This window comes from Protopterus annectens, chromosome 11.part0 (genome assembly GCF_019279795.1).
Source record: "Protopterus annectens isolate FY-2018-M chromosome 11.part0, PAN1.0, whole genome shotgun sequence".
Lineage (NCBI taxonomy): Eukaryota > Metazoa > Chordata > Ceratodontiformes > Protopteridae > Protopterus > Protopterus annectens.
In genome coordinates, this window is record NC_056745.1 from 236,679,954 (window position 1) to 236,702,225 (window position 22,272).

At 38.0% G+C, this 22,272-nt stretch overlaps 1 protein-coding gene across 2 annotated transcripts in view; it reads left to right on the plus strand.

Moving 5' to 3' along the window:
• Positions 1–22,272, plus strand: part of ITPR2 (inositol 1,4,5-trisphosphate receptor type 2) — a 2,416,542-nt gene that overhangs the window by 798,955 nt on the left and 1,595,315 nt on the right. For both annotated transcript variants that reach the window (XM_044087657.1, XM_044087658.1), the window contains exon 9: positions 12,765–12,860. In XM_044087657.1, the coding sequence (XP_043943592.1) occupies positions 12,765–12,860 (96 nt within the window). The remainder of the gene's footprint in view (positions 1–12,764; positions 12,861–22,272) is intronic.

Genomic DNA, 22,272 nt, shown 5'->3' on the forward strand with positions numbered 1-22,272 from the left:
TGTTAATGTCCTGGTTTATGAGGTCAGTTTTGATGCATTCCATGACTTTACAGAGAAGACTAGTAAGGATAATGGGTCTGTAGTTACTGGGGTCAGTGGTGGGGGCCTCACTTGGGATGGATTTTCATCTCCACAGTGTGCCATGATGAACTTATCCCGTGGCAAAGCTTAGGTTGAACAACTTACAACACGATTTGCAAGAACCTGTGGACACTATGAGGTGAGTGCACACAATGAGGTGTTTTTGCTTTGAAAAGTGCTTTAAGGATAGGATCCCTTGATATGGTAGGGGAAAAATGTGACTCCGGGATGTTCGGAATGGGGATGATAGTTTCATGGTGAAATTTTCAACATTTAAAAATATAAAAAATAAAAAATGTACAGTACACTGGTTGCATAAGTGTGCACACCCTTAAACTAATACTTTGTTGTGTGTGCACACCCTTAAACTAATACTATTTTGATTTAATTACAGCTTTCAGTCTTTTTGGGTACACACCTGCCATCAGTTTGAGAGCTGTCCTAGTAGGATTTTCCTGACATTTACTCAGTTGCCTGCTACAGCAAAAGCCATAGTTCGCAGAGAGCTTACAAAGCATCAAAGGGATATCATTGTTGAAAGGCATCAGTCAGGAGAAGGGTACAAAAAATGTCCACAGCATTGGATATAGCATGGAACACAGTGAAGACAGTAATCAAAAAGTGGAGAAAATATGGAACAACAGTGATGTTGCAAAGAACTGAACTTTCTTCCAAAATTGATGAAAAGACAAGATGAAAACTGGTCAGAGAAGCTGCCAAGAGACCTACAGCAACACTGAAGGAGCTGCAGGAATTTCTGGCAAGTACTGGTTGTATACTACATGTGACAACAATCTCCTGTATTCTCCATATGTCTGGACTACGGGGTATGGTTGCAAGATGGAAGCCTTTTCTTACACAGAAAAAAAAAACAGGCACAGCTAAAATTTGCAAAACAATACATCAAGTCTCCCAAAAGCATGTGGGAAAATGTATTATAGTGTGATTGAGGCCAAGGTAGAACTTTTTGGCCACAATTCCAAAAGGTATGTTTGGTGCAAAAGCAACATGTCGCATCACCAAAGGAACACCATCCCCATGGTGAAGCATGGTGGTGGCCGTATCATGCTTTGGGGTTGCTTTTCTTCATCTGAAACTGGGGCTTTAGTCAAGATGGAGGGAATTATGAACAGTTCCAAATACCAGTCACTTTTGGCATAAAACCTTGAGGCGTCTCCTAGAAAGCTGAAGACGAAGAGGAATTTCACCTTTCAACATGACAGTGATCCCAAGCATACGTCCAAATCAACACAAGAATGGCTTCTAAAATTTTGGAATGGCTCAGCTAGAGTCCAGGGTTTCACTTCATAATCTTGAATTACTGAAATCCCGAATTTCAGTAACCCGAGACTATAAAGTCGAACCATTCACAATACCAAAACTAACACTCACGAACATACATACGCCTATACACCACATAACATACACGCCATTCCACCCACAGCACACAAACCACACAACCCTACACTACATATAAGCAGGGGGACAAGCCCCCCGTGCACCACCCACTTATATATATATATATATATATATATATATATATATATATATATATATATATATATACCAACTCCGAGATCGCACATAACATAAAAAAAAAAAAAAAACTCACACCACAGCAACCTCCACTCGCTCACACATCACACATACACAAACACCAACAAATCCAACACTCACACTTACACCTCCCTACCCTTATCCACACATGCAACATACAAAAACGCACACAAGCACTCACTCACCTGCAACTTCAGGCACTATAACACTACATGCAAGTACCGGAAATGCATAAGCACGGATTCGAGATATTCAAATTCGCTCTTATGCACTTTTGGCATTCTGGTTTTCGGCTTCATGGTCTCGGGTTACTGAAATTTGGGATTTCAGTAATTCGAGATTATGAAGAGTAACCGAGTCCAGACCTAAATCTAATAGAAAATCTGTGGGGTGACCTGAAGTGGGCTGTCCACAAGAGATGCCCTCGCAATCTGACAGATTTAAAGTGCTTTTGCAAGGAAAAGTGGCCAAGTATTGCCAAGTCAAGATGTGTCATGCTGATAGACTCCTACCCAAGAAGACTGAATGCTGTAATTAAATCAAAAGGTGCTTCAACAAAGTATTAGTTTAAGGGTGTGCACACACAACAAAGTATTAGTTTAGGGGTGTGCACACTTATGCAACCAGTGTATTGTACATTATTTATTTTTTATATTTTTCCCCTAACAGATTTGTTTGTTTTTCAATTGAATTGTACAGGTTATAGGTCACATTAAAGGTGGGAAAAGTTTTGAAATAATTTATTGTGGTTTCATTTTTTTATATCACAAAAACCTAGAATTTTAACAGGGGTGTGTAAGCTTTTTATAGCCACTGTATAGGAGTCACTGTACAATTTCAGGTATTTTAGTCTTTCATAATTTAAATTTTCACATCCGTGGATGCTGTTGGTATATTTTCGCTGTACTCTTTCCAGTTTTCTCATACTTGTTTTCTTATAAGGTTTCCATATTGTTACTCCATACCCAAGTGTTGGTCTAATGTAATTAACAAACACTAATAATGTTATATTATAATAATTACCTATTCTTGATTGCATGTTTAATTGCTATTTTGATTATATAAGTACTGTATTCAGTTTTATAAAGTCTATGCTATTATGTTACTTTTCTTAATTGTTATGTTGAAAGGCTGATTTGATTATATGTGTAAATTCTGTGTAAAAAATATTTGCTGTAATGAAGCTTTTCTCCTCGGGTTTCTGCTGAAAAAGGGTTCCTGCCCAGCCAGACTAACCCGGTTAACAAATGGCAAAAAATAAGTAAATAACTTCATAATTTCTGATTTCCTAAACTTTATAAATCTTTTTGTACAATCTATACTTTTATAACTATCATTATTCAATTGGTTGATATGATTAGAAAAGCCCGAAGCTTGATCTACCCATATACCTTGGTCCTTAAATGAATCTACAGTTTCAATCACTGTGCATTTTATTAAATATTCACCTTTCAATTTATGTCTCCCTAATCTCATATGTGTGGTTTCTGATGTATTTATCAGCATATTATTCTCCTGTGCCCAAATGGTCAATTTAGTGAAGTTATTTTGAGCACATGCCATGTCTATAACACCTGTAATCAGTTTACCAAGTTTCAATAATCTGCATACAGACTGTAGAACACCTCAGATAAAAAAGATAGGTATGAGAGATACAATCTAAACAAGTAAAAGTGTAGGACAGAGCCCTGTGGGGCACCCTGACTGTAACCAAGAATTTCACCTGTCCAGTTGCTGTATGATAGGTGTCATGTCCTGTTTGTAAGCCATGCAACTATCCATCTTATCAAGAGTAAATCAATACCTAGTTGCTGTAATTTATTGATCAGTGTTTTGTATATGACCCTGCCAAATGCTGAAGTTAAATCTATATAAATTACATCACAGCACAGTTTTCCATTTCTAGCTGTTATTATATTGTTACAAGAACATCATGTTATGGGTGGTAATAGATCTATTTTTTTATGAATCTGGGTTTGTCCTACTCCCCTTTCCCTTAAAGACAGGTTTAATAAACGCATGTCTCCAATCTCGAGGAGTCGCCACATATTTATTTGACCCAGTAAATAATAGATATAATGGTACTGTACATTTCTGATGAAGTGTTCTCAGGTCATTATTACTTATTCCTTCTCCGTGCAGTGCTTTATTTGGATCAAGTGTGTACAGTTCTTTTTCAGTATAGTCTGATTTGATTCCGGTATTTGAGGTTACCTGAATATCACTAGAACAACTTATCACCCCCTTTGAGGAGACAAACTATTTTGTATAAGATTTTGTAAATATATCTATAATCTCTTGTGTCTGAAAATAAATTTTAGACTCTGTGTATAGTTTATCAATTTGTATACCTTTACTTTTTTTCACATCTTACGTATTGTATAAAATGGTTTCTTATTATGCTCAATAACTTTATATAAAATTTCTTCAGAATTATTTTGATCTTATCTCACAATATGCTTAATTTGTTTGACCAGCGTGTTTATTTTAGTTTTTAAAGTTGTAGTTTGATCTCTTTTCCATTTCTTATATTTTTGTCTCTCACCTTAAATCACATATCTTGTTCTTATGGAAATATATCCCCTGACGTTGTATGCCTAGATCCTGATGTTATTTTTGATTTTTTGCACTCAGTTTCTCTTTTAAAACTTTACTCATTCCGTCTGCAGTTTTTTCACAGAACTCATCACTCCAATTAGATTACATAGTGACTGTTTTGCTTCTGTATGATCTGTAATTAATTTTCTCTGCTTTGGTTTAGTTTTCATGTTGGCAGAAATAGCTAGCAGCAAATTAACCTTTATAACCCCATGATCACTGCACATCAGTGGTGGTAAAACTTGACACTAAGTAACAGTGATTTCCTATATTCCTTTTCCTGGTAGATTTTTTTTTTTTACAGTCTGAAGCAATTGCTGTTCATGAACATATGTTGTGAATAATTTCCTTACTAATGTTGTTGAATCAATATTATTCCAGTTTGTTTCAGGTGAATTTAAGTCCCCAGCCACTGTTGTTCTTCCCTCCTGTGTTTCATGCAAGAAATTTATGAATTCCTCTAGGTTATCAGCACTTGACTTCGGTGGTCCATACAATTGTTATATGTTCCAGGGTTGTCTTTATTGTCACAATTACACAATCTATCATACTGATGTCATGTAATAATTACAGGTCTCATAACTGTCTTTAATCCCTATCATGACACCTCCACCTAATTTTTTTTGTTAGAGTGTCTGTTACAGTAAAATCATTTATACCCTGACAGAAATGGTTTCCAATCATCGTTCTTTAAATATGTTTCACAAACAATAACAACATCAGTCTTGTGGGAATATAGCACATTTTCCAATTAAAAAAATGTATTACTAATGCTCCTAGCATTAACAACCATCAGAGATGCAACAACGTTGCTATCTGTGAAATGTTACATTTTTGACCTGGCAAAAATCCTATTTTGTATTTGCCAAATATTACAAAATATGTACTACAAAAATTTTCTTCCCTAATCTTGACAAATGCAAGCCATCCTGTCTGAACATGTGTGCCCAAGATTAGGCTTGGATACCCTTCACATTTTCATTTTTTAAAAAGGGACATTTTGGGTATTTAACCAAGAAATATTTTCATTTGGGTGACCTGTTTCTCCTCTCTATATGTGATTTGTGAAAAATATGTGCTAAGACCAGTACAAGATATACTGTCTAAAAGGGCTGTAAATTCCCTGCTAACAGTCAGAGAGTCCTTATCGATGAGATAATTTGTACGGACATGAATAAAAACAGGTCCATAGTTCCTTACTTTACGAGGTTCTAAGGCTTGTCTCACTCCCTCTACTTTTGCTCCTGGCGACTGTAACACAATTTTATGTTCATTATCTTCTCTGCAAATGTAAGTATCAGTTCCTCTAATAATTGTGTCTCCAATTACAAGAATATGTTTTATGACCAGATCTGAAGAATCTTCAACTTGTATCTACTCTATCAGATTACAAAGGAATGATCTTCGTCACCATTAGTCTTATTAATCCCACCATTTTCACTGTGTATTATTACATTTACAAGCATACATTTCTCATCCAGCTGGATTTGTACATCCACAGCTTGAGCAATGTTGTCAGTATGTATCTTCTCCTTTTTTTCTTACACCAATGTCCTTCAATTCATCCACATTCAATTTTGATTTATTTCTGTTTACTTGCCCTTTGCCTTTTTTTTTTTTTTTTTTCCTACTTTCTCTTTTGGAAACATGCTGCTTTTTTATGTAGACTGAAAGTTTTCTGATATAAAATATCATTCCCTGTAATCTTTGTGTTACATAACAATGAAGTGACCTTTTAGTGTGTATGCTCTTTACTTTACAGACATTTATCAGTTTTTTTTCTTCCTTGTTATTTGTTGTCGACTTCCTCTTTTCTTTCTTTATTTCCTTCTAAGTACTCTGAATCCTTGGATTACTTAATACTTGTATGCAGAATTCCAAAGTCGTCAAGGGCATCATCTTGTTTCATAGGGGTTGAGTGATCATTTCAGACAATAGACACTTCTCCAAACTGTGCCAATTGTACAAGTGCAATCATCATCAGTAAGTCTAGATTTACTACTAATAATGGTAAGCAAATCATCCAATTTTTGATATGAGGAACACAAGTCACCAGTGTTGTCAGGTGTTAGCTTAAAAAAAAAAAAAAAATATATATATATATATATATATATATATATATATAGCATTTAGTGCATTATAAAGATATTTGTGCTTTAGCAGATCATTAATGGCATACCAATGTAAGGAATTCATATTCTTCAAAGAATAAAAAAATTAGAAAAAAATAAAATTGTTTCCACAGAAGTCAGAGTGAACTTAAATCAACTTCTGCGAGAAAAATCACACAAATAATATACAACTAAATACTAAAGTAACTACAATTGAATTGTTGCTCTGACCGTACAAGTTCTGAAAGTCAGACAAAAGCTGGAATTTCTTTGCATTGCAAATGAATGCACGCAATAAGGTCTGCTTACTGTCACTTGCAGTTGCACCTCTTTTTAACAGTAAAGGTAAATCATAAACCAACACAGGATTGTTAAGATATGGTCTTGATTGTCATCTGGGTAGTCTGTGTGATTTTATAGCTGACTAGCTCCCTTAGGTTGCCTAGAGTTTGCCTGTCTAAAATCTATCCCTTTCTAACAAAAAACAGTAAAAATCAAAGGTAAAACAACAAAATATAAATCAAAGTAAATCTGCCTATCTACACTCTATCCCTTCCTTCCTATAAACAGTGAAAACAGTGGTAAGAAATAAAATATAAATTCAAATAAAACTTATTTTACCAGGCACAATGGTAAATCACAAACCAAGACAGAATTGTTTAGATAAGCTCTAGGTTGTCCTGTCTGCAGTCTGTGTGAAATTTATAGTTGACTAGGTCCCTTAAATTGTCTAGAGTTTGCCTGTCTAAAACCTATCCCTTTCTAACAGCAAACTGTGAAAATTAATGGTTAATCAACAAAATATAAATCAAAGTAAGTCTGATCTATAAGCTATCCATTCCTTTTTATAAATAGTGAAAAAGAGTGGTGAGAAATAAAATATAAATTCAAAGAAAACTTCTCTTATCAGGCAACTCCACAGTAAATTACAAACCAAGACAGAATTGTTTGGATAAGCTGTGGTTTCACTTGACAGGTAAGGGCAGCCTTTTCCAGAAGTGGGGCATATAGAGTATTACGTATATGTCACACATTCTGGTATTGCTGCTGTGGTAGTATAGGTTTATTTCGCTAGTGTAGGTGTTTTATGTACCACTGCTTTTGTTTAGGTAAAGAGTTCCAAGAATGCTGTGTCATTCATATCATGGATAGCTAAGCAAAGGTCACCCTTCAGGGGTCTGTATGACACCGAGTAGAGGGATAAGACCTTTAGTGTAGAACAATAAAGTGAAAATCACACCGCTACTCCACAGCTGTTTCAGATTTAAAATAATTTATTAAAATTATTTAAAACCGCTTTTAAAGCGCTTCAAATACTTGGTTAACCACCAAGCAAAGCAATTCTTCTTAGTAAAAATACTACAGCACTCAAATACTGATATTCATATTGTATCAGATTCAGTAGTTGTCGCTTGTTGCGATACAAGTCCTTGAATGTGTTAAAACATGCCTGGATACTTGTGAAAATACAGAACCCAATTCTTAGGTGAAACAAGCTTACAGTTACTGTCGATGTTCCAGACTCGCTCGTAGAAAAAACGCTGTAGTTTGAATGCTTCTGTTCACAAGTTTAGAGGCTCTGCCAACATCATTACATTTAGAAAGATTCTTAGGCTTGAAACTCTTGGCTGCACAAACAGTTCCCAAGCCAGTGCGCCAAGCAGCAGGATGTAATAAAGCAACAAATTTCTCCAAATGCAAAGCTTAAATCTTAAAAGACTCAATTAGATAAGCAATACTTGGGCAAGAGTATTAAGCAACAATTTGTCTTTCTTCCAAGTGCAAAAATTACTTCCAGGTGCAAGAATTAATGAAACGTCCCATATAAACATACGATAAGCGCTTTCGGAAATTCCTTCATCAGATCATATTAGATAGGGACACCATTACGTATATTTATACTAAAGTCTCAGCCAATAAAATTCAAACTAACAGACGACACCTTCTTGGAAGTTGGAGCCATCCACTTATTGTCATGATTTTACAACACACCTACCATTCAACCAATGGTAGGTCTCCTTGCTTTTAACATAGGTTTAAGCGGAATTATAGCATTGAGACCAGGAACTCGGTCTGCTCGTAGATTCACTATCCATTTAGTTTCACATGTTTCTGTTTTATTAACAACGTCACCTCTTTTGCTATCTTCAGATATTCTTTCAATAACTTTGAAAAGAAAACTATGGTTAGGAAATTTTGACACGTGTAGAACAATAGCTAAAGGCACTGAGACCTGAGATTGTTTGGGTGAGGGTGCTTTAAGGTCTCTCAACCTGGTTTAGGTGTTTAGTGAGGTACACGTTGACTAGAGCATTATATTCTGTGATGGACTAATAAGGGATGAATAAACTGGGACTATAACTCCTGTGGACTTTGAGAAAGTACCATGAAGGATAAGTTTACACATTAGAAGTGTTTCCTAACCACTACAGAGATATGATGGCCAAAGGTGTTTGTGATCAGCATATTTACCCAAGTCCCTGATGGGTGTATCTAATTTAAGTGGAATATTATCTATATGGTAAGCAGCAGTGCTTATAGCTTTACCAAAGGAAACTGTAGTGTGTTTCTTAGTGTAGGGATAAACCTATGAGTAATATGCCAAACAGTTGTTTGGTCAAGCCCTCACTGGAGAGTTTAACGATTTGAATGGGATGTGATAGTCCCCATTTTGCAGTATTCAGCAATCGTGGTAATCCATAACTCCCTGATATTGGCTTTAATCTCAGAGGACCGTATACCAAAGAAGGGGGTGCAGGACAGAGTCCTGTAAGGCACCACATGTGACATTTTTCTGTCTAGACAGAGCAAAGATCCCTGAATTTAATGATATGGCTTCTATTAGACATTCGTTTACCTATCCAGTGAAGTCCATATGAATTAATGTTGAGTTGGATGACTTTGTTAATAATTCTAGCATAGAGAATAGAGTCAAATGCAATGTAATGTAGTCCTTTTAGGCAAACTTCAAAGGACAAAACCACCACCATAACAGGTACAAGCATACAAAATCTGAAGGTAATGCTACTCAATGCTAGAAGTCTAAACCTCAAAATGCACTCTCTCGAGGCACTCCTAAAAATGGAGAACATCGATATCTGTGCAATAACTGAGACCTGGTTCAAGGCTCCAGAGAGCTCCCCTGCAATACCAGGCTACAACTCTTACCACACTTTTCAGCCACCAAACCAGGACCGAAACACTAAAGGTGGAGGAGTGTCAATATTCACCAAGGATATTCACACCACCAGGCTAGTTGGCCAACACAATGTGTCTGAAATTCTCCAAGTGCAACTAACACTAGGTAAGACTGCAATCCAAATTGTAGCTTGCTACAGATCCCCCACCATACCCCAAGATTCTCACTACACCTTTCTAAACATACTGGAAAATATTAAGATAGAACCAAACACCCTAACTACCCTGCCATTAACTGGGAAAACTACTCATGTCCCAACACCTTTGCGCAACGGTTCTTGGAATTCATAAATTTCAACGCCCTGGATCAACTAATCCGTAGTCCCATCAGGGGCTCCAATATCCTAGACCTGGTTATTACCAACATGGGAAATCAATGCTCCATACCTATGGTCACCCCCTCATTAGTCAGGTCTGACCATAAGCTAATCACCCTTAACATCCACATCCCACCCCCACCCCCAGTAAAGAAAACACCATAAAAAACTTCTCCAAAGCCAACTTCATGCTACTCAAGTCAGAAGTGACAAACTTCATGACACCCATGCAGACGGGAACTGAAAGTTCAACTGCTGAATTCTACACTAAGGCACTGTACGAGCACATCCACTCATGCATGAATCGTGCCATCCCAAATAGAACCAAAATGCTCTCATCCAAAAAAAGGAAGCCAATCTGGTGGTCCCCTGCCATAAACAAACTTTACAACAAAAGGAAGAAACCTTTGCAGAAAAGAGGAAAATCCCAGGATGCAAAAAACTCCCTTACTAGCCTCAGTAAGAAACTGAGATGCCTCATAAAATCCTCCAAAGCTAGTTACGAAAATAAAATTGCCAAAGATTCCAAAGACAACCACAAAGCATTCTATAACTATGTCAAGAATCTAAATGGCAATGCTCAGATCTGCTCTGAGCTAAAACAGAATGGCATTAAATATACTGATCCGAAGGATATTGCCAATATCCTGGCAGATCGATTCAGTGCCAACTTCACCCCTCTCACCCCTAAATGGCCCATCTCAATACTGGAAGATTGCCAAATTCCAGTAATAACGGCCACACAGGTACAAAACGCACTCTCTAAAGCCAAGAATACAGCATCCATGGGACCAGATGACATCCCGGGCTGTGTACTACATGAACTACAATATGAACTGGCACCTCACCTAAGTGTCATGTTTAATCATAGCCTCACCTCAGGTTTCGTGCCCATTGAGTGGCGCAGAGCTACAGTTATCCCAATCCACAAGGGGGGATCCACCTTGGATCCCGGAAACTACCGTCCCAATAGTCTGACAAGCCTTATCTGCAAGGCCATGGAGCGTATTATCATGGAACTTATAAACAAAGACATTGGCAACCTTCAAACACTGGACTCCACCCAGTTTGGGTTTGTGAAGGGCCGATCTTGTCTCCTGAACCTGATTGACTTCTTTGAATCAGTCTCCAGAGCCATGGACAAGGGTAAGGTGGCCCACACAGCCTATCTAGACCTTGCCAAGGCCTTTGACACCATCCCCCACTCTGGAATCATAGATAAACTTACTAAGTTGGGCATTAATCCCTATGTCACCCAATGGGTTGCTAAATGGCGTACTGATAGAACCCACACTGTAAAAGTAGCCGACTCCAAATCCAGCTCCAGACAAGTGACAAGTGGAGTACCTCAGGGTTCAGTCCTGGGGCGCTCTTGTTTGGCATCTACTTCTCTGAAGTACAGGTCAACACTAAGGGACTCTGGCTAACAAAGTTTGCAGATGACTGCAAACTGGGAGCCATTATTGAATCCCCAAATGATGTGGATACTCTACAAAAGGGCCTTACAGAAACAGATGCTTGGTGCCAGAGCCATGGGCTCAAGCTCAATGCCAAGAAATGTATTGTTATCCCCTTTGGGAAAAAACATGTATCCATGAATTACCATATAGGTGGCAGTACACTAAACACAAAAAGTGTGATAAGAGACTTAGGGACACAGGTGGACAGTGGTCTCACCTTCGATAACCACATCGCCACAACAGACAGGAAATCCTTCTATGTGGCACACCTCATCACGAAGGGCTTTTCATCCAGAAAAAAGGAGGTCATTGTCCCACTGTACTCATCCCTCATTAGACCCATTATAGAATACAACGCCCCATTTGGTATGTACCTCTCAAGACATCTGCAACAACCGGAAAGGCCTCAGAAATACCTCACTAAAAGAATCACAGGCCTAAAGCAGATGCCCTACTCTGACCACCTTAAAAACCTTCAGCTATACTCTGTCGCATATCGTCTACTCAGAGGCGATCTCTGCTTAACATACAAGGCCATGTCAAACCCAGAGCTGTTGGACATGCTACACTTAAAGAAATCCCAATCCCTCAGAGCTACATGCTCCAGGGATCTAAACCTTGTCATCACAATAAACAAAACATGCTGGAGGGATAGGTTCCTGACCCAGAGACTCCCCAGACTCTGGAATAGATTGCCCATACATGTCAAGCAGAGTGCCTCTTTGGACCCCTTCAAGAGGAACCTTGACGATTGGATGGGAGAAAGGAAATTCACCCCAGGGATCACGTCAGTCGCCCTGCTAGACAGGGGTCCAGGAAAGTAAATGATGTGGGAAGAAATAGCCAGGGAATTGTTATGGCTAGGCTTGTATAGACCCTAGGGCTGATAGCCTAGTACCAACCTATGAACCTATAAAATGTAGAATAAAAATTTTTTTTTTTCTTTTCACCGGTGGCTAAAGAGAGTACCTGTAATAACAGGAGAAATGAAGTAGTAGAAACCAGGTTCTCTCACCACGAAGCACTTAGAATATTTAACAAAAAGTCCAATTCCACCAACATGAAATAATTCAGCACTGTCAAATTTGTGTTGAAAGCTGGTGCTGAATTATTTCATGTTGGTGGAATTGGACTTTTTGTTAAATATTCTAAGTGCTTCATGGTGAGAGAACCTGGTTTCTACTACTACTAACCTATAAAATGTAAATGTAAGGTCCAGACAGACAGTGTGGACTGTGTGCTCACTTACTCGAAAGTTTTGTATTTCTTTTTCTGGGTGACCACAGAGCACCTCCTATGTGTGTAACATACTCCTATTGCAGTGCCATTAGGGCTGATATTGCAGATCTGTCAACTTTCTAAAGATGAGATGCAGGTGGTTACAGACTGGCAGTGGCTGTAAAGATAGGATTTCATCTGATTTTTTTTTTTTTCTTACCCAGGTTGTGCATCATGACCCATGTAGAGGTGGAGCTGGCCATTGGAACAGTCTTTTTCGATTTAAGCACTTGGCAACAGGAAACTACCTTGCAGCAGAAGTAAGTAAGGGTCCTTGCACTTTGCATGCTGGGTATAAATTGTGTGACACGGTTTTCTTTTCTTGTATTATGTTTAGAACTTTTTACTTTCTGAATTAGTAAACTCTTTGCTCATTACATTTGAACAACCCATGCATGTATTTCTTTGCATAGATTTTGCTTGTTAGCTTTACCAGCTATGCTCCAAGTCTCACAAGGCTTTTATTTCAGTTCAGTTTCCTGTTGAAATTCCTAGAGCTGTAATCTTTTCTTTTAGCATACTTGGGTATTTTTATTTCAGGTTCCTGCTGAAATGCCAAGACCTAGAATAGCAATCCCTGGAGAAATAAGATTATAAATATGAGTATTGGGAATCGTAGTAAAAGCATTATTTTTCCGAGGTACAGTGATCTTGGAGTCTATACACATATATGCATGTAGGTACCAGGAATGTTGGTGAGACAGAGTTATGCAAAATACTTTAGTGATGTTACAGTAGTTTTTCACTTTCACTGTATTTTTTTTAAAGTCAAACTTTGTAGCCTCACAGTTCTGATAACGAAGCATTTATTTCTTATGACATCTCCTGCCTTGTTTAACGTATTTTCTGTCTCATTCCACTCTTTGTCTAAATCAAGCTGTTGCTAACAGAAACTAGGCAAGTTCTAGTTCGATTTTTGCCTTCTGTCATGCCCAAAATTTCTTTCCTAAGATCCAGTAAGCACTGTGAGGTAAAATATATTTTTACATTTGGTTCTGACACATTCTTAAGTGAGCCTGTATGTAAGTACATGGCTTGAGGATAATATCTGCAGTCATTCATTTAAGTAACAGTCATTAGTGTAGTGACAAATCACTTGACAGAAACCTTTCAAGCTCCCGCAAAACAATTAAGAGGTGCGGCTCAAAATGCCCATCTTGCACCTTATGTAGTGTCTCAAATAATACTGATGTAGAGAGGGAGCATTGTGGATAAAGAGAAAGCATTGCATCTGGAAGGGTTTGGTGCTGATTGCTGCATCATCTAAAGGTTGTAGAAGATTTAACTGTGACATGTAGTAAGACAGATCCATACCTCTCAACAGTACAGATTTTCGCAGAATGTCCAGGTTTTTGCCTCATATTTTTGGTCCATATGTCATAAGATTGTTGTTTTCTAGCAAATTTGTGGTAAATTAGTAAAGACTGAAGTTAGAAAATGACAAGACATTTGAGTTTCAGATTTCATACCCTTCAGAAAATTTGTGCTAATGCAAAATCTGTTTTTCTATCAAATGTTTAAGTTTGTAAGAACAATATTAAAAGATTTTACATATTTTTAGACCTTTGACACACTTTTATTTGTGGCTTTGTCCAGATTTCTTGCAACACAAAAAAAAGCTTCCCTAGCTCAATATCAAGAAGAGCTGTTCTGCTTACCCTAAGTGGGAGTTTGTGAATAGCAGTCCAGTCATCAGGACTGCTTTTAAAGTTGGCCAGTGATCTGCATTGGTTGACATCCAGGGGTAGTCTGTTCCAGAGTTAGGGAATAGGTAACATCAGGTATCTGTCATGCAAGTAGCGCAATGGATCCTATTAATGTTAGACTGAAGATTCAGATCTTTGGATCACATATTCATACTATTACTTGTCTTCTGGAAGTAAAGGATGTCAAGTAGGACAAGGAATGTTGTGGCATGGAAGGTTAAGTATGGGTAATCATGCCAAAGCATGTATGAGATGGAGTAACGTGATATTGTGGCATGGAAGGTTAAGTATGGGTAATCATGCCAAAACATGTATGAGATGGAGTAACGTGATATTGTGGCATGGAAGGTTAAGTATGGGTAATCATGCCAAAGCATGTATGAGATGGAGTAACGTGATATTGTGGCATGGAAGGTTAAGTATGGGTAATCATGCCAAAGCATGTATGAGATGGAGTAACGTGATATTGTGGCATGGAAGGTTAAGTATGGGTAATCATGCCAAAGCATGTATGAGATGGAGTAACGTGATATTGTGGCATGGAAGGTTAAGGATAGGTAATCATGCCAAAGCATGTATGAGATGGAGTAACATTATATTGTGGCATGGAAGGTTAAGTATGGGTAATCATGCCAAAGCATGTATGAGATGGAGTAACGTGATATTGTGGCATGGAAGGTTAAGTATTGGGTAATCATGCCAAAGCATGTTTGAGATGGAGTAACGTGATATTGTGGCATGGAAGGTTAAGTATGGGTAATCATGCCAAAGCATGTATGAGATGGAGTAACATGATATTGTGGCATGGAAGGTTAAGTATGGGTCATCATGCCAAAGCATGTATGAGATGGAGTAACATGATATTGTGGCATGGAAGGTTTAGTATGGGTAATCATGCCAAAGCATGTGTGAGATGGAGTAACGTGATATTGTGGCATGGAAGGTTAAGTATGGGTAATCATGCCAAAGCATGTGTGAGATGGAGTGACATGATATTGTAGCATGGAAGGTTGTATGGGTAATCATGCCAAAGCATGTATGAGATGGAGTAACATGATATTGTGGCATGGAAGATTAAGTATGGGTAATCATGCCAAAGCATGTATGAGATGGAGTAACGTGATATTGTGGCATGGAAGGTTAAGTATGGGTAATCATGCCAAAGCATGTATGAGATGGAGTAACATGATATTGTGGCATGGAAGGTTAAGTATGGGTAATCATGCCAAAGCATGTGTGAGATGGAGTAACATGATATTGTGGCATGGAAGGTTAAGTATGGGTAATCATGCCAAAGCATGTATGAGATGGAGTAACGTGACAGGGTTTTTACTTGATCTGGGTCAGAGCTTAGTACTGTTTTTTTAGTTAGGAATACAGGGGGCTTTCAAATTAGACAAGGTGTTTGGATAGAGACATGTAGAAAGAGGCATTGTATTCTATAAAGGACCTGATGAGGAATGAATAGTAGGGGTTGGGATTTATTTTCATTTAGATGATATACCTTTAGTAATTAGCTGAATAAGACACTCATTTTTTAAACTATGATCAGTAAATAGCCAAAGATAAGTTGGTCTTAGTGACAATGCTAATTTTAAGAGGGGTGCCGTTTACATCAAATATATTTGTATAGTCTAGTTTACTAAATTATACTGTGCTAGATTTTTTTGGCACTGAGCTTGAGCCTCTGGTTAGTACATCTAGTGTTGGCATGGTCAGGCTATTATTGGAGAATATGATTGTCTGCACTGGGTATAAAAGACTGGAAGGTTCACAGTTTTTACACACAGTATTTTAAAGACAGTATAACAGTGTTAAATACATAAAAATTAAATGCTGTGAATGAAAACTCCTTCTTAAAAATCATTGACTTTATCATGTAAAACTGTATATAATATATTTCTCTATTTTTTTTTTTACAGTTTTATTGGTTTGTATTCAATGTCTATTGGTTTATTTGCTATTTATTTATTATGTGGATTTATACTTGTCCTTTTAATGGTTTTTAAGAAGGAGTTTTCATTCATAGCATTTCATTTTTATGTATTTAACATTGTTATACTGTGTTTTAAATGTGAACAACTAGTTAATTGATTAATTGGGGATTGTTGGATTTCTATAAAAGGGGTTGCAGAAGTTGGTATGCCATCGGAACAGTCATTTGAAGGCGTTACATTGATGGAAACACTGTGATTCAGTTAAAACGTTCTGTATGTGTCTCATTTGAACTTTACAGTGTGTGCTCAATAAAGTGGTGGATTTTATTCTGGTGAACCTTCCAGTGCCTTATTTTTGGTTATTAGTACATTTTTGGCATTTTTTCCACAGTTTCCGTTTATTTATACTGGGTATAAGGATGAAGCCCAGTTTATAGTCATGAGCAAACTTGGTTAACCATAGCCCTTTAATATCCATGTCGGAGAAGTAGATGTCAAAGTAGAGAGGCCTAGGACTGAGCCATATGATATATTGTTCGTGCCATTTCACTGAGTGTACGAAGTGCCACATACCTTCACTGTATATGTTCAGTTAGTGTTTGTACCAGGTGGCTATCCAGTGGACATCATAGGTGTTGATGGTTGCATCGATGAGTTTGTTAATAATACCAAAATAAATAATACTATCATAGGCCTTTGCCAGGTTAAATAGGCAACGTGGAGAGATTTGTCCCTTTTTTATGTTTTTGTTAAATTTTTCAAAGGAGTAGACTTGATTGAAAACACAGGATCTACCCTTCATGAAACCAGATTGATTACAGTGAAGGGTTTGTAGGTCACCTGTTCATTTATTGTTTGTAAGTTTGTCTATTTTGCATATGACTGTAGTTACCAAGGTCAGCCATTAGGCTGTCCTTGTGCAGTGACATTCCTGTTGGTTATCCAGGTCCGTATGCAACCCATGCAGGAGCTAATGATGAATATTTCCAGGACGGGGTTGGCAAAACTGTGTTGACAAGGAGGCATCCAGGTTGTGGCTCTATAGAGCTTTTTTAGTTTTTATTTATTTATTTATTTTTTATATTGCTTGCAAGATTTGATTTAATGTGTTTGTGAGAGAGCGATAGTATTAGAAAGGAAGAGTAGGAAGAGGGTGGGTGGTGTGAAATTCAACTGAATTTATTAGCTATGTCATGGGTTATGGCTCAACAGCTGGTTGCAGTACTGGGTGTCACGTCAGAGTTTCATCATATAGTTGAAAAAGACCTTACAGTTGTCCTTGGTGAAGGTGTCCATTTTATTTCATTGCTTGCTTTACATTTTGTAGTGGTGTGTTTGAGTTCCTTGATTACAGATTTTAGATTTTTGTTATAAAGAGAGGAAGACATTTTTTACATAGATAAGGTAATTTTTTTTTGCTATTATAATGTCTGTTTATGTGGCATTCTGTCATAAGAGATTATATTTGAATGCACTGTTCTACTTTTGATGAATAAAAACAGATGTCTCAAATTGGCAATCTAGATGTGAGTAGAATGCAGAGAGGTATATACATAACCTTTGGCAGCAGACTGATCACTACTAACAGCTCCTAAGGTGGGTGAAGCACTTTTGAATTTCTGCATGCTGTTATCAAACATTAACAGGTTGTTTTACAGTAGTTTCTGAATGCAGTAGGGCAAACTGGGCTGTTGACATAGGTGCAAAGTGTTAGGATGTGTGATCAGCACTGCAACTGAGGCTCCAGTCAGTCCTTGCAAGAAGTATCACAGTCATTTAAGTTAAATAGTTAAATGACAGTCAGTACTTGTGTTCTATTAACTGTGACAAGGAGCTAGTATAGCTGTTTGCTACTGTCTAGCAAGGCAGTTTAATAGAGAACTCTTTGTTGAGGTATGAGCAAAGAACCCATTTGATCTTATACTCTTTGTTTGTTTGTGTCTTTCGGCTTTTCCCAGTTAGGGGTCGCCACAGCGGAACTCCGGTCCGCTAATGATTGTAGTGGATTTTTACGTACCAGGTTACCAACCCTGACGCACAACCTTCAATGAAGGCACGCCCCATTTACGTATGCCTCCACACAGAAGACGCTCTAGCTGAGAATCGAACAGGACAACGTCTTGCTATGAGGTGACAATGCTACCGCAGCACCACCACCGCAGTCTTGATCTTATACTAGCGGAGATTTTTTTCTTGTCCACAGCTTTGACAAGCTTTTCCCCTCAAAATTTTTGTCTTGTCCTCCACTTTCTGAGAAGACTGTCTAACAGGAAAGATAAAAGCTATCTGAGGAGCTGATGCCATACTGCCTGTAACCAGAAAGTAAATTCATCAGAAGGATGAGATGTAGGCTTTATTGCACTTATAAATGACTGGTGTGTGTGTGTGTGTGTGTGTGTGTGTGTGTGTGTGTGTGTGTGTGTGTGTGTGTGTGTGTGTGTGTGTGTGTGTGCGCGCACTTCAACTTATTTTGATAAAACAGTATTCCTTTTCTTATGTTGTGGTAATGTTATGCTAGTGATTACACAATTTTTAGGGATAATTTCATTAATTGCACAGCAGTTAAATGTAAAAGATGTCAGATATGTAAATATACATTTTTATATTTTGTTTTAAAAATAAAGTGAAACATCATTTACTGTATTGCTACAACTTTAACGTGTTCATTTTCATTGATTTGTTATTAACGTTCTATTTCTTTGTGATTATGTTTGGAAAAAGAAAGATGGTTTTAAATATGTTGTTGTCATATTACTTGTTTAAATATGTTGTTGTCGTATTACTTGTTATTTAAATATGTTGTCATCATATTACTTATTTAAATATGTTGTCATCGTATTACTTGTTTAAATATGTTGTCGTCGTATTGCTTGTTATTTAAATATGTTGTCATCGTATTACTTGTTATTTAAATATGTTGTTGTCGTATTACTTGTTATTTAAATATGTTGTTGTCATGTTACTTGTTTAAATATGTTGTTGTATTACTTGTTTAAATATGCAGGCGAAAATGTATAAGTAACAGAGTTTACTGTTTTGCAGCTGACAGTCTCACTGGGTTGGCTCTTTCATTTAATGTTACAATCTCCAGTTTAACAGCAGCCAGCCAGTGAGGGGTGAGTATCACTACATCTTCCTAGGGGGTCTTCACAGGCTCAGCAACAGAGTAGGGAGAGAGACTACCTCCACTTGAGAAGTCTGGTTTCAGAACTTGTGTACTGTAATGAGACCAACTAAATCTAGCTCTGGTTCCCTTCATGGTAATCTGCCCCCACCTTTGTTCAGTGATGATGACTCCTTATGGCAGCTTCATGCAGATTTTTCAAGCCAAACATCATAGTTCACCAGGCCACCAGACACACCATGGAGCAAAACTCCTAGGCCTGGCTCCAGAGGTGGGTCTCAGTATCCTTGTCCTGGGTGAAGTTTTTCAGATTCTTGAATCTTGTATATTTTTTTATTCTTGTAGACCCATGCTAATTTCCAGTTAGTTGATATAGCAGGTATGATATAATTTTTTTGATAATTTGATTTATTTGATACTTCATGGTGGGAAGAGAATTATAACAGTGTGAATGAGTAGTTATGGGGTTGCTATGGGTATGAAGTTAAAATGTACAGACAGGTATACTTATTTTCTGGTTTGGAATGTCAGTGCATTCTGTGGCATCACATAGTAGAACAGGAAAGCATGGATAGTCCTGTGCCCACTTGCTGCTTTTTGCCTCTCACACAGTTTAGATTTTGGTCCTTGCATTCTCAGTAGAAATTGTTGTATTCACTATTTAAGAAGTACAAACCCTCAAAGTGCCAGTGTGGAAGCCCTTCTATGAGCCAGTACTTTGTCACTTTTTCTACTGTCTAAAGGAGAAACATGAAGCGCAATGACATTTTAACCCATCCATCAAAGATGCAGTGCAAATCCTCCAGGACTAATTTGTATTTCATAAGATGTTGATGGTTGAGAGAACCCATCTGATGGATGCAGAAAAGCACTTTGTGTAATCCGAAACCAGTACTGGAGTACTGTAGAAAAACAGTTTGAAGTCAAGACATTTGTCACACACTTCTGGAGGCAGGTCGTCTTCTGAGATAATTCAGTATTGAGGGCAGAAAACACAAACGCTTCATGTGCTGCACCCCAGCAGTCACCTTGGGGATGCATTTACAGATGTAAACACTGGCCATCCCTATCTAAGTGGCTAAAATATATGTGTGAGTGGTCTGTATCCAGGGAGTCATCCCTCAAGTGCCTTAGCAGGTGGTCAGTGATTTCACTTGGGGTTTTCAGTTTTTCCTCCCAACCCTCCATCAGACACGACAGGGTCTGATGGCTCAGAGTAAGGAGTCTCTACAAGGGCTGGTAGGTCACTCCCTTAATATCATCTAGTGATTTGACATGTTGTGGTACCTGCCCTGCCAGGTGTGGAAGTGCACCCTCAAAGACAAGGGATTGGTGCTTGTACCAAGCCTTTCCCAGCCAAAATGCTCCTTTGGAAGGTGCATCACTAAGTGCCAATGCCTATCACCCATTACCTGGTCTTATATTGCTTTCACTTCTGGTATCATTGTCAACTTCTTTTCTGATTTTCTACATGGGGTTGAAGTGTTGTCAACTGTCGCCACATCTGTCAGTTTGGAGCCACTCTCCTCCCTTCTTCCACAGTTGTGCCTGACTGTTGCATGTCTTCTCTCGCATAATTCATCCATCTCTCATTTTATTTCCTGTTTCTCCCAAGTCTATTTTACTGAACTGTTCTGCTTTCCTGCACATGTAACTTAACCACTGTAATCTCTTCTTTTTCACCTTGTCTGCAGTTGGGGCTAGTTAGGCTTATGCTCTGATTTGTCTTTCCCATAATGCACATCCTAGTTACCCATCTTAGTCACATCATCTCTATGACCTGAAGGTTTTTTAGGCGTCCTGCCTTCACTGCCCAGGTTTCTGTGCCATACAGAAATACTGGTCACACTTTTGTTTTGTATACTTAACTTTTCACCTTTTGCATTCTGTCAGGTAGTACCCATGACACTTTATGTAAGTTGGCAGCAACAACTATGACTCTAGCTTTGACTTTCTCACTCAGACTTACCTTTTCTGAAACCAAATCTCCCAGAAAGTTGAAGCTGCTAACTTATTCCACTATTTTTCCTTCAGTCTCAATGTTCAGCTTCTAAACCAAAAGATAAAACGTCACAGAGACAAACCGTTTGGTAAAAATTACAAGAAAGTCCCAACAAAGCTGGAGTCCTCACCTTTGTAATACCTTAAAAATCCTGAAATGGAGACCCATGGTATATACACAGATGACCCCTTATGGACATACCATCATTTCAGGTACACATCTTCTGAATGCCAGGGACTGAGTGAGACTGTCTTAAAATTGATTAACTCCCACTTTGGGTTGTCAACAGCTGCCCTCAAGAGGTTTGCTTGAACATGTCTGGTTAGAAGTAGAAGGTTGTATCTGGGATAAATTCCTCATTGTCATACACTGTGACTCATGCCATCCCTGAGGAATGTAGGTTAAGGACTATCTTTATACTGGGTTTTTAAACTTCTATGAGGGAGGAGGTCTTTGCTATCATTGTAATGCAGATGGCAGTCAGCTGTACTTCCTTAGGACTGTCAGGCTTCTTTTGATTCCCTACAAGACTGTTTAAATGTCATTGCTGGCTGGATGAAGTCACTTAAGCTTAACCTGGTTAAGACAGAAGCCATGTATATTCATGTCATGGTACATTCTTGTGGTGGTTTAGGCCTTATTTATGCAACTTAGACTTCATAGAGACTTTCTGTCTAAGATGCACACGCTTGTAATGACTGTTGCTGACTCACATACAGTGTTGGAGAAGATATTACCTGTAGATGAGTCCTCTTTTTTTGCTCAAAAGTATATCACCTGTATCAGGCGCCTTCATCCATTAGATAAATTTGACAATGGCACATACTTTGGAATGATCATGGCGTCACTACTTCAGTGCTCTTTACTCTGGGATATCTGTCTGGGTACTGTACCAGTTAAACT